This window comes from Varanus komodoensis, unplaced genomic scaffold (assembly GCF_004798865.1).
Source record: "Varanus komodoensis strain SLA01 unplaced genomic scaffold, ASM479886v1 scaffold71, whole genome shotgun sequence".
Classification (NCBI taxonomy): domain Eukaryota; kingdom Metazoa; phylum Chordata; class Lepidosauria; order Squamata; family Varanidae; genus Varanus; species Varanus komodoensis.
In genome coordinates this window covers 1371322-1382666 of record NW_025336360.1, presented here as the reverse complement: position 1 = coordinate 1382666, position 11345 = coordinate 1371322, and the positions used below count along the sequence as shown (strand labels likewise).

General features: G+C 53.6%; 1 protein-coding gene across 1 annotated transcript in view; it reads right to left on the bottom strand.

Annotated features, from left to right (window-relative positions):
* Positions 1-350: 350 nt before the first annotated feature.
* The window catches only part of KAZN (kazrin, periplakin interacting protein), a 204437-nt gene continuing 193442 nt past the window's right edge, over positions 351-11345 (bottom strand). Inside the window, exons 4-9 of the mRNA XM_044452366.1 lie at positions 7899-8035; positions 7042-7212; positions 6605-6794; positions 5584-5714; positions 2348-2398; positions 351-795 (exon numbers count right to left, since the gene is read on the bottom strand). Coding sequence (XP_044308301.1) covers positions 628-795; positions 2348-2398; positions 5584-5714; positions 6605-6794; positions 7042-7212; positions 7899-8035 — 848 coding nt within the window. The 3' untranslated portion in view covers positions 351-627. The remainder of the gene's footprint in view (positions 796-2347; positions 2399-5583; positions 5715-6604; positions 6795-7041; positions 7213-7898; positions 8036-11345) is intronic.

Here is an 11345-nt window from a genome sequence, read left to right as displayed (position 1 = left end):
CGTGGGAAGGGGCTCTGGGGACGGGCTCTCCCCTCCACCTGCGCCCGTCCCTGGGGTACGCCCGCTCCGTGCTCCTGCCTGCCGCCGTGGTGAAGGAGGCGCCGTCTCCCTTCTTGGCCGGGATCTCGGCAAACCCCCGAGACGCAAACAGCCGCTCGGCGTGGGACAGAGGAAGAGCAGCGTTTTGGGACAAGAGACATTCACAACCACACAGCGCACAATATTTGTCATCATTGTTATGTACAATACACAGCAGTCCTTCAAGTTTTTCAAGTTTCGTAAAAAGAGGGGGGTGGGGAGCAAACAAAAAGCCCCAAAACTGAAAGGAAAAAAAGGAGGGCCCAGGGGGGAGGGAGAAAACGAAAAACACACCCCAGAACAGACCCAGGGAAGGTCACACAACACGACTGGCATTGCTCCATAGACAACAGTTAATGGGGTTCGCACACGGACCGTTTGGGGTTATGTACAGCGGGTTACAGAAGAGGCAACGCGGAAGAGGCGGCGGCTCGCAGCCCACCGGGTTCAGTTAGAGGTTCTGCTCACGCACACGACACTCCCAGACACGCACGCATGCACGCACGCACGCACGCACGCACACCAGAAGCGGAGGGGCAGGGCGGGCCGTCACCAGTCGGCGTCCTCCTCTATATAATAATCGGGGGTGGTACCATCAAAGAGACCGGGGTCGAGCGATTTCCGTTGCTTCCCTCTGGCAAACACCCGGGAAATGGATCCGAATCCCATCTTCTCCTTCTTCTTTTTCCGTTTTTGGTCTTCAAGATCCTCTAGAGACTGAGAGAAGAGGAGAAAGACCTGTGGCTGCGATATTCCGAGCCCTGTGGGAAGGATGCCTCCCAGCAGACTCCCCCCGAGGCCCCCCGGAGCCCCGGGCACGCAGGCAACACGCCTGCTTTAGTGCAACACGTGCGAGAACGGGCTGCACGCTGCGTTTCTCTTGCTCCTTCCAAGCAGATCCGGAGGAAGGCTGACTAGCGGCCCGTGTGATGTAAAACTGGCCACCTGGGCTGCCTCTGCATGGGAAAAGGATGGCAAAAGCAGCAAGCGAAAGCACGATGCTCAGAAATGCGAGATCACTGCATGGTCAGCTGTGTTTCTCATGGATCTGGAAGCGCACAAGGAAGGCCTGGCATTGAAGGGTGGGATGCACTGCGCCCAGTGGGAAATAAGCAATGTATTTCTTTATGAACTGGATGCAAATCTTTTTCTTGTTCAAAGAACTTACTTGTTTAAAGTAAGAAGTGGCTTGCCCCATTCTACTCCTCCTGCTCTTGGTCTTACCCCCACAACAACAACCCTGTGAGGTAGGTTAGGCTGAGAGTCTGTGGCTGGCCCAGAGTCCCCCAGGTGGCCCCATGGCTGAGCGGGGACTAGAAGCCAGATCACCAGAGCCCCCGTCCCCTTCCCTGTTAGCTCTAAGGCGTTTCCAGAGGAGCTTGACTGTTTCTTCAAAATGCAGCGGGAAACAGTAGAAATGATAAGAATCCAAGCAGGAGGGGGAATTCCCGCCAGCTTTTGCATGCGCTGCACCTTTTTTCGCCGACAGACTCCTCTCTTTCAACAGAGGCATGCCGGGCAGCTTGAGCAGGCTGAGAAAAGCAGCACCTAGAGAATGATGCTGGTGCAGCTGGGGAAGAATTTATTCCATTTGTGTTGGATCAAAACTTACTGGTAGTCACAGTATTCTTCACAAGCAGAAGAGATTTTAAAAATAATGAGATGTGGGAGCCTTCGAATGGATGAATTTGTCCATCTCTATGGCCAGCTCATCGGGAAGGCATCAGATTGGGCAAGTCCTTATGTATGCATATCATCAGCACCACCACCACCAACAATAGCAATAATAATCAATAAAATGATACTCAATAATAATGATAATCGATGATGATGATGATGATGATGATGTCATTTCTATACCACCCCACAGCTGAAACTCTCTGGGCAGTTGACAAAAGTCCATAAAATAGATATAAAATACAAATATTTGTACAATACAAATATTAAAATGCAAGCAGATATTAAAATATAGTATAATATATACACATCTAAATATATTGAATGCTGAACAATTGAGAACCATCAAAACTAAACAGTACCAAAGAGAGATTCGGTAAAACACCAGGGATGGGCAGTTTCTTTCTTGGGTGCCAGAATTCCATCCTCCCAGATGGGATACACACACACACACACACACACACACCCCACCGAAGGCCCGACTTGGAGGCGGACCCCTCCCTCTGCCCTGCAGAATCCCCCCCGCCCCCGCATCCCCTCATCCCACTTGGTGGATCTCACACAGCCCGGAGAGTCGGGTTCTGGTTCTTACCTGGACAATTGGGTTGTGCAAGTTTTTCTGTACCGGTCCAGGACTATCTCCCTGTCAGAAGAAAGAGACGCGTCAGGTCGCTTGCCTGGCACAGAAGTGGCTTCAGAGCCCTAGCGAGGCCAGCGAAGCCGCAAGCACGGCCATGCAGGGCGCCAGAGCCAGGCCCCGACGGCTCCTTCCTGGGCATCCCTGCGCAAGGTCCGGGCACGAACCGAAGGCGGACGTGGCAGGTCCCCAGCCCTGTGCCACGCTCCTTCCTCGGCTGCACGGTCCTCCCGCCTGCCCCAAACGAAGCAGAGCAGCTTATCTGCGACTCTGTGGCCCACATGCCCAACTGGTGCTGCAGGGGCCGCAGAAACCCGCGTGAGATTCTGCGTGGCGACCGAGCTAAAGAGGAAGCCCAGAGAAGCAGCTCTGTCACATGGCTGGATGCCGTCAAACTGGGGCAGGATCAGAGCAGGGGAGGGAAGATGCTTGGAGGGGCCTGGCGAGCAAGTGCTGCATGCAACGGGGAAGGGTCTTGCGAGCATGCCCGTTCGGAGAACGCGCTTCGAGGGGGCGTGGGAGCCCCTCTGGAGATGCAAAGGGCGTCACACAGAAGGTTAGCCTCTGTCTGCTGCCCCGAGGGGCCAGCCTGGATCTCGCAGGCTTAAGATGAAGAGGGCAGATGACACCTGAGTCCGAGGACAAGAGTTTTGGTGGGAAGAGAGTCCTTCACGCAGTGGTGAGCTGTCCTCTCCCTGGAAGTCTTCAAGCAGAGCCCAGATCTGCTGGGTCCAGGGATTCTCCAATTCCAGATAACCGGAAACTGGCAGTGGCGGGGGGGGGGGGGGCGGTTTAGACCCAAGGGCCGGCCAAGCTCTGTGGCTGGATGGACCTTCACTGGAGGGCACTGGCCACCCAAGCCACGTGGGCACCCGGCTCGGCTCATTCTTAACGCCGGACTAGCCACAGCACACCCCACAAGCCCACCCTGGACCGCTCATTCCCTCCTGACACGCTTGCCCTCTCTCAGACTTGTACCGACACCGTTGTGCTCTTCTGAGGACTATGGGCTGGATCCAGATTTAGCCCTACCCAGAGTAGGCTCCGCTCTAAGTATGAGCAAAGCTGCAACTATCTGGAATGTTCCCTGAGGACGTTAATTGGTACGCTTTCTTCTGAAGGACAACTGGCAGCTTTGTGGGTGGGAAGAAGAGAACAAACACATTTTTAACCGAACCACTGCAATTATCCCTTCTTGAGCTCCAGTTTTGTCCCCTCCCCGCCCTGCAGTTATGTACCAACTTAAGAACAAAAGAATTGTGCAATGCCAGACATCCAAAGGGACCTCACACACCACAATTAGTTTGGCTGGAGCAGGGTAGCCCCCCCAACTCCCCCCAAAAACAAAAACCCCAAACCCTCAAAGCCTTTATTTTACACCAAAACGGAAGCAGCTTGAACGGGTCAAAAATATCTTGGGTTATGGTTGATACTGAAGGGGAAAAACTGTATTCCAGCCATCATTAGAAAAGATTTTTGAGGACCAGGCCCAGCCACTGCCAGGAACACGTGGTAAGGGTGTGGTAGCTACCCATGTTCTAGAAATGGGTGTTGTTTCTTTCTCCCAGAATGCCCCAAACCAGGAGGTGGTAAGACACGTTTTCTGTTTAATCGTGCACAAGTCTGCACCGGACGCTCCTCAAATTCAGAGCAGGCAGAGGTACATCTGGCCCTCCAAGGGCTGAAGAACTACTTTTCCCATCATCCTTCATGGTGGGGTGGACTGCCCAAGACTGATGGAAATTTTCATCCAGCCTCAGCCCTGTTTTAAAAGGTTGAGCAGAACTTTCTACATTCCTGCAATGTTATTTTTCCTGTCTGCGTGTTTGAGACAGCGATCTGCATAGCCATATTGGCATTTTACAAAACTTTTCATGTAGCAAAAAGTAATGCGAAAACTTTTCCCTTCCCATCCGGCTGGTTAGCACCCCCGAAGTCTAGTTTTTATGGTCTGGCAACCAGGAACGGCTGCATGGAATACAGATATTGAGAGTTTGGCGGGGGGAGGGGGGCTCAAAGCAGGTGTTTTGCCAGGAGGCCTCCCCCCCTCCCCAGGAAAAAGTGACTAGGGAAGCTGAGCAGGTGTTTTTGGGGGATAAATTGCCTGCTCAACTCATGGCATGGAGCTGACCCTGGCTTCTTTTGAATTGTAGCGTAAGTGTGCAGGTGCTGATCTGGATCAGGACCACCATGTGAGTTTCCCCTCCCCTAAATTCACCCCCTCCTCATGAAGGTGTGAAAGAGAGGTGAATTGTGTGTGGTTTCCTTCATCCTTCATCCTCCGTGTTAGGAGTGAATATAAAAGAGAAAGTCACTGAGGAGGAGTTTTATGCCCTCCCAATTCAGTCTTTGCACTAATGGAAAAGACGACATTGAAAAAGGAAGCCTTCCTCTCTTTGGTTTCTCCAAATCATGTTTGCTTCTTCCAGTTATTCCAACTTTTACTGAAAATTTTGCTTGTTTGTGAGCTGTCTGGTGAACCCAGTTGGCTGAGAGGAGGGATTTGAAATAAATACATAAATACACAAAGAACTTCTGCAGAAAAGCAAAGGAAATTTGCATCCCATCAGCCCTGAGCAGTGTCGGATCAATATCAGGAGATAATAGACAGTTAAGAAAAATTAAGGCAGCTGGAAGAGGGAGAGATGTGTTAATTGTGCTGCTGAGGCTCCCAACAACTTAATCTTGGGGCTAAGAGGGGACTTAGCATGCTGAGGGATTACATTCATTGCCCCCATCCTTGTATTATACAGGGAAAGGAAAAAGGACGCCCCTCCACTTCCGCACTCCCCAGCACCTGCCCTCAGCCAACTCCAAAGTGGAGACGGTCTGGGGCTCTCCAGACATTTTCTACTACAGCTCCCAGAAGTCCTGGTGACTGGTCATGCTGGCTGGGGCTTATGGGACTCGCAGCCCAAAATATCTGGAGGGTGCCAGGTTTCCTGCGAACTCCTCCCGCACCCTAAGGGCCTGCAAAGCCCCCGCATCAGAGGTCCCCGGGGCGGGGCAGCCGGCAGTCTTCTGCCGCAGGTGCCGCTTGGCCTCTGCATCCAGCGCATCGGGCAAAGCGGTGGCAGTGGCGGGCACCGGGCGGCCCCCGGACGGCTTGGGAGGCGCCAAGCGAAGTGGCAAGCGCGGCAGGCGGGAAGAACAGGGTTAAGAATGGGCAATGACCTGCAGAGGAGCCTTACATTGCAGAGCGAGTGGGTTCGGTGGCGCGGCGAGTTGATGTCGCTCGGGGTGGACGACCGGTCGCCCTCTGCCGCCGAGGCGTCGGAGATGATGGAAGGCTGCCGGGAGTGGCACGGGCTCACGCGGACCGCTGGAAGGCAAGGCACGGAGACGCGGGGTGAGCGCCTGCAGCGTCCCCGCCGGCAGCCCGAGTGGCGGCCCAGACCCTGCCGGGGCGCGGGGCACGCGGCAGCGCCGGGGCGCCGATCCGAGGCCCGAGAGTGGCTTCCTCGCCGCAAGCCCCCTTCCCTCTCCTCTGTGCCCACGAGGCCCTGGAGGAAGCTGAACGGAGCCTCCAGTGCTGGACCGGCTGGCCTGGCTCTGAGGCTCAAGCCTGCCTCGAGGGGGGTAGACGGCATCCCTCCAGAAGTTTTGGCCTACAACTCCTATCATTCCTTGGCAAGGGCTGATGGGAGTTGTAGTTCCAAACATCTGGCAGGCCAGTCTGGCCGCCCGAGAATGCAGTTCGTCGTTCATGCAGCGGCTACAGTAAGGGACAGTCTAAACAAGTTTAAAATAAACAAATAAATAAAATGGAATCACTGCCTGGACGCCAGAGGGGCCGGGGGGAACGGATGCTGCTCGCAGGGCCCGCGCTCGGATTTCCCTGAAGCGTAACCCAGTCATGCTCCACCGTGAGCTCAGACCCCACCTGTGCGGAGCCTGGAGCTCTCTATGGGGCAACCACGCGCAAGGCGCCTTGGAGCAATGGGTCGCGACAGGCAGGGTCTGTAAATCCAGCCGGGTGTTCCCGGAGCCTTAATTTGGGTTAAAATTCATGAAGTTCAGTGCTTGGCTTTGTCTCGGCCTCTGCCTGGCCCACCTCACAGGACCGTTCTGAAAACACGTGGTGTGGGGAGAACGGGTTCATCCGCCAAGCTGAGCTCCTGGGAGGAAGGGCGGCAAAAGGACGGGGGCCGAGGGCTGCGGCTGAGCTGGCGACCGGGCGCCCGGGGAGAGGAGGCCCCGCGGCTTGCTCACCTTGCCGGTCCACCGTGTGCTGGGGGTGCGCGTGGTACAGCGTCTGCTGGCTCTGCCGGATGGCAGCCGTGAGCGGGAGGTCCGCCTGCATCACCCACTCCTGGTTCCCGTTCAGCACCGTCTCGCCCGGCATGGCCAGCGAGTGCCGCTTGGGCACGTCCTTTGTCAGCGTCGCCAAGGACTGCTTCGCCTGGGGGCGGGAAGGGAAGCAGACGCCATGGGTCAGGCCTGCCCTCCTCGCAAGCACCTGGGCTGCTGCGCCCCATCCGTCTCGGTGCCCCGAGCACCGGTGGCGTGGAAAGGGAGGTGCCATTTTGCTTTGGGCGCGCAGCCAAGCGCCACGGAGCGCAGCGGCGGGGGGCTCCCCGTGTCGGCAGGTGGCGGTTGGGGACACGGGCCCCTCCCCAGCTCCCCGAGGGCCCGGGACCCCAGCTCACCATGGCCAGCTCAGCCTCCAGCTCCTTCATGCGGTTGTCTTTCAGGTCCAGCTGCGAGCGCAGAGCGCTGGCGTGGTCGGTCGCCTCCTTGGCCTGCCGGCGCAGCTCCCACTTCTCGCGCTCCAGCAGGTCTTTCTCTTTCGCGAGCGCCTTGACCGCATCCTCACTTTCCTGTGGATGGGGAGAGGTTCAGAGCGCGGTGGCAAACGGGCGAGTGTCCCTGCCGGCTCGGCTCCTCTAATCCAGTCCCATCACCCTGGCAACACAGGCTGACGCGGTGAAGGCCGGAGCCACGGAGAGTCCGGGAAGGACGCTCCCCAACGGGAAGGGCTCTGAAAGCCACGCTTCACCTTGGGGTGACAGGCTGCCGTGTCCCGCAGGGATGGAGAAGAACAGCTGCTCAGGCGATGAAACCAGAAAGCATCCCCAGAAATACAAGTCACGGGCAAACGCACAGCAGAGCACACTGCACGTCAACACGTTAAAATGCCTGGCAGGCCGGTGTGTTTTATGCCGCACTGAAATAACGGCCGCCTGTCGCAATGGTTCCGAGCCATTTCTGGGCCTCCTTCGAGCAGCTGGTGATCACCCTTAAAGCCCCAAACCCTTTTAGGATGGCGATTCATCAACCCCCCCCACCCCCCACCTTGATGGACCCCCTGCCAGTGGCCCTCCCTCCACTGCCTGTCCAGGACACAATTTCTCCATTTGCTTGTCTGGAAATTTTCTAAGCAGCGGCAGACTGCCCCTGAACCCGGAGGCTCCCCATCTGGCCATCGCAGCAAACAGTCCCAAACGTCCAAGCACGGCCAGTACGGCATGGCTGCCCGTGGCTAGTGACCCCCAGCCCTCCTCACTTTTCTGTGTTGCTCATAGTTCCTGATGAAGTCCCGGAGCTGCTCCTCGCGGCTTTCCAGGGTGGCGTACAGCTGCTGCATCTGGTTCATCAGGTCGGACTTCTCTCCCTTCAAACGCGTCCGGTCGGCTTTCATGGCTGCAAGAAACAGGTGAGAACCAACAGGCTGAAGGTTCAGAAAGAAAGCAGGTCTTTTAATTTTGGCAGCACCTCCCAGAAACGTTGTTGTCGCTGCTGCCGTTGAATCACCGTTATTAATGACCATCATTGTTATTCTCACTCTTGTAAGGTGGTACACTAGCCTCCTCCATCCATAGTCATAATATGTTGGATTATATTGCCTATCATCCCCAGCCAGTATAAGATAGAGAGAGAGAGAGAGAGAGAGAGAGAGAGAGAGAGAGAGAGAGGTGGGGGAGAAGAAGGGAAAAGGAGAAAAATATTTATTTATTCAAAACATTTATGGGCTGCCTTGAAGTCTATCCAGGGTGGTGAACAGCAATAAAAACATAAGATTACAAGAACAGATCATTGCATTAAAAACTCTGCATTTTTTAAAAAAAGAAACCCAAGCCAGAAACAAAGGACCTGCATTTGCACTAGAAACACACCAGTTAATTTTGATTCACACCGCTCGTAACCTGCCAAGCTCAAACAAGGGATGGCGCTTCCAGAGTTTCATCTAAGGCCTCTGGAGAGGGAAATGCAGGGAAGGGACATGCTCAGGGAAACAGGGCACAAGGCAGCTGAAAGCTGCAGCACAGTGTTTAGGTAGCGGTTCTGGGATCTTTTTATACAAGCTTGTTAAAGCAGAACTGAGGAGGAGTGGGCTGCATGAGGGAGGGAGCCTAAGAACACGAGGAGGGAAAATCGTCCTGTCTCTGGCCGTTCAGCCCATGAAGAAACATGAGCTCCAGCCGGCTGCGCTCATGACATGCCTACCATGTGCATGTCCAGCCTGTCCTTGAGCACCCGCACCGATGGGGCCCCAACCACTTTCCGTGGAAGCCCATTCCACACCCTCGGGGTCCTAACCATCAGGAAGTGCTTCCTGGCATCCGCCCTGAATCTTGGTTCCCTGAGCTTTGCTCCATTGGAACATTTCCTGCCTCCACCGCAGGGGAAAAAAGGTAATGACCCACCTCTGCGTGGCACCCCCTCACACACCTGTATGTCACTAACAGGCCCCCTCTGAGTCTCCTCCTCTCAAGGCTGAAAAGACCCAACTCTCCCAGTCTCTCCTCATATGGCTTCCCCTGCAAACCAGCCACCAACCTTGTGGCCCTTTGCTGCACCGATTCCAACCTTGCTATATCCTTCCTGTAACGAGGGCCCCAAAACTGAACACAAGACTCCAGTTGCGGGCACAGCAGAGTCATACAGAGTGGCAGTAATACCTCTCTCGATGTAGAAGCAACACTCCTGGCTATGCAACCAAGGGTGGCGTTCGCCCTCTTGACCACTTCATCATATGGCTGGCTCGTGTTTAGCCTGCAGTCGACCAGCACCCGAGGTCCCTTTCACAAGTGCTGCTCTCCAGCCACTTGTCCCCTAACCTGTACTCATGACACCCATTCCTATGCCCCAAGTGCAAGACCTTGCACTTATCCACACTAAACGCCATGCTGTTGTCTCCTGCCCACTTCCACAGCCTGTCCAGATCCTTCTGGATCTGCAGTACCTGCTCCTCAGTTGTGGCCACCGCCCCCATTTTAGTATCGTGTGCGAATTTGATCAGCAGACTGGGCACCCCCTCTTCCAGGCAATGCTGCTGCATTTTCTGCCTCCTTGTTCTGCATGGACTCCTGGCTTTCCAGGTGGTTCCGAGCTCAGGGACAGCTCTGGCTTGCTTTGATCCGGGAGCCACTTCTTTGCCAGTTCTGGGTATGTGCAAAGCTCTCCTCCAGCACCTTGCTTCAAACACATGCATTTTCTTCCTGAGAACTTTCTTCACTGCCCAGCTTTCACAGCCGTACACTGTGATCGGGAATGCAATCATCGGGATGATCTTGGCCTTGGTCTCCAGTGGAATGTCCTTCTCTGGATGATGGTTTCCAGTTCCCTCTCTGCCTCCCTTCCAAGTCTCAGCCTTCTCCAGCTTTCGTGGCCGCAGTTTCCCTTTGAAGGGACGACTGAGCCAAAGTATGTGAAATCTTTCACAATTCCAGTGCCCTCATTATTAACACTAAAGTCCATCTCTGGACATGATTTTGTCTTCTTAATACTCAGCTGAGGTCCTGCTTATAAATCGCAACATCCTTCTATCCAGCTTATGCAAACATATCAAAAACTGAACGGAGGTTAATGCTTCCCCATCCTCCAAATTCAGGCGGTTTTCCTAATTCTACGCCCAGTACGGGGAGGGCCATCCTCTTCCTGACCTGCTGTGAGGTTGTTCGGGATGTGGAGCAATGCCAGAGAAAGGAGGTGGCCAGCTTAACCCAGCACCGCTGAAGATGCAGCAAGGGTTAAATTCTCAGCACCCTCTGCGTCCCTTGGAGGAATCTGTCCGTTTCTGTTTTGCCCACATGCCGTTTTTCAAAATCTTGATTGAAATAAGGCTTCTCCAATTCTGACATGTCTGTTTTACAAGCATGCTCAATGAACAGGATGAGATTTTAATTCATCAGCAGAGACAGGCTGGTAGGCTGAAAAACACTGAGAGTTCCAACTCAACCAAATAGTTTTGAGGCTGAGAGAGAGTATGAATTTTGCTTGCCCCGTGAATGCTCTAAGCATTATATGGGCTCTGAATTTGTTCTTTCTCGCCCTTAGGAAACTGGCTTTGAACTGGCATATCCCAGCGATGTCTACCTGGATCGCCATCAGCTTTCTAAAGCCCAAAGCCGTCTTTTTCCAAGATCATTTAAACTCCAGAAGCTGGAGCCTGAACCATGCCAAGCAAGGGCTTCTCATCCACCATGTCCTGTGGGAGTACCTCTCACACTCACCACCCTGACTCATTGTGGAAGGCGGGATAGAAAAGCTTTAAATCAATAATAGTAGTAATAATAATAATAATAATAATAATAATAATAATAATAATAATAATAATAAACTCTTTTCCACACTGGTCCCTGCTGCAAGAAACCTTCCCAAATACTCCACACTTAGTTACGTTGATCATTTATTTTTTTATTTGTGTAATTTTTTACCCCATCCAATACCCAGTGGGTCTCAGGATGGCTTACAGTTCAAATCCCATATACATAGATACCCAAATAATACAATATAAATAATCCACAAACTGAGCGTAAAGTTGAACAAAGTACGGAAGAATAAAAAGGTCTTGACCTGGCGCCAAATTCTTTCAAAATTCAATTAAATTAAATTCATCCAAAAGTCCTTTTGCACCTTTCTGTCTGCAAGGATTTGTTTATTTTCCTGCAGAGAGTGGAACTGGTATCCACTTTTTCTAGGTCAAACTGAACCAGTCAAGTAAACATCA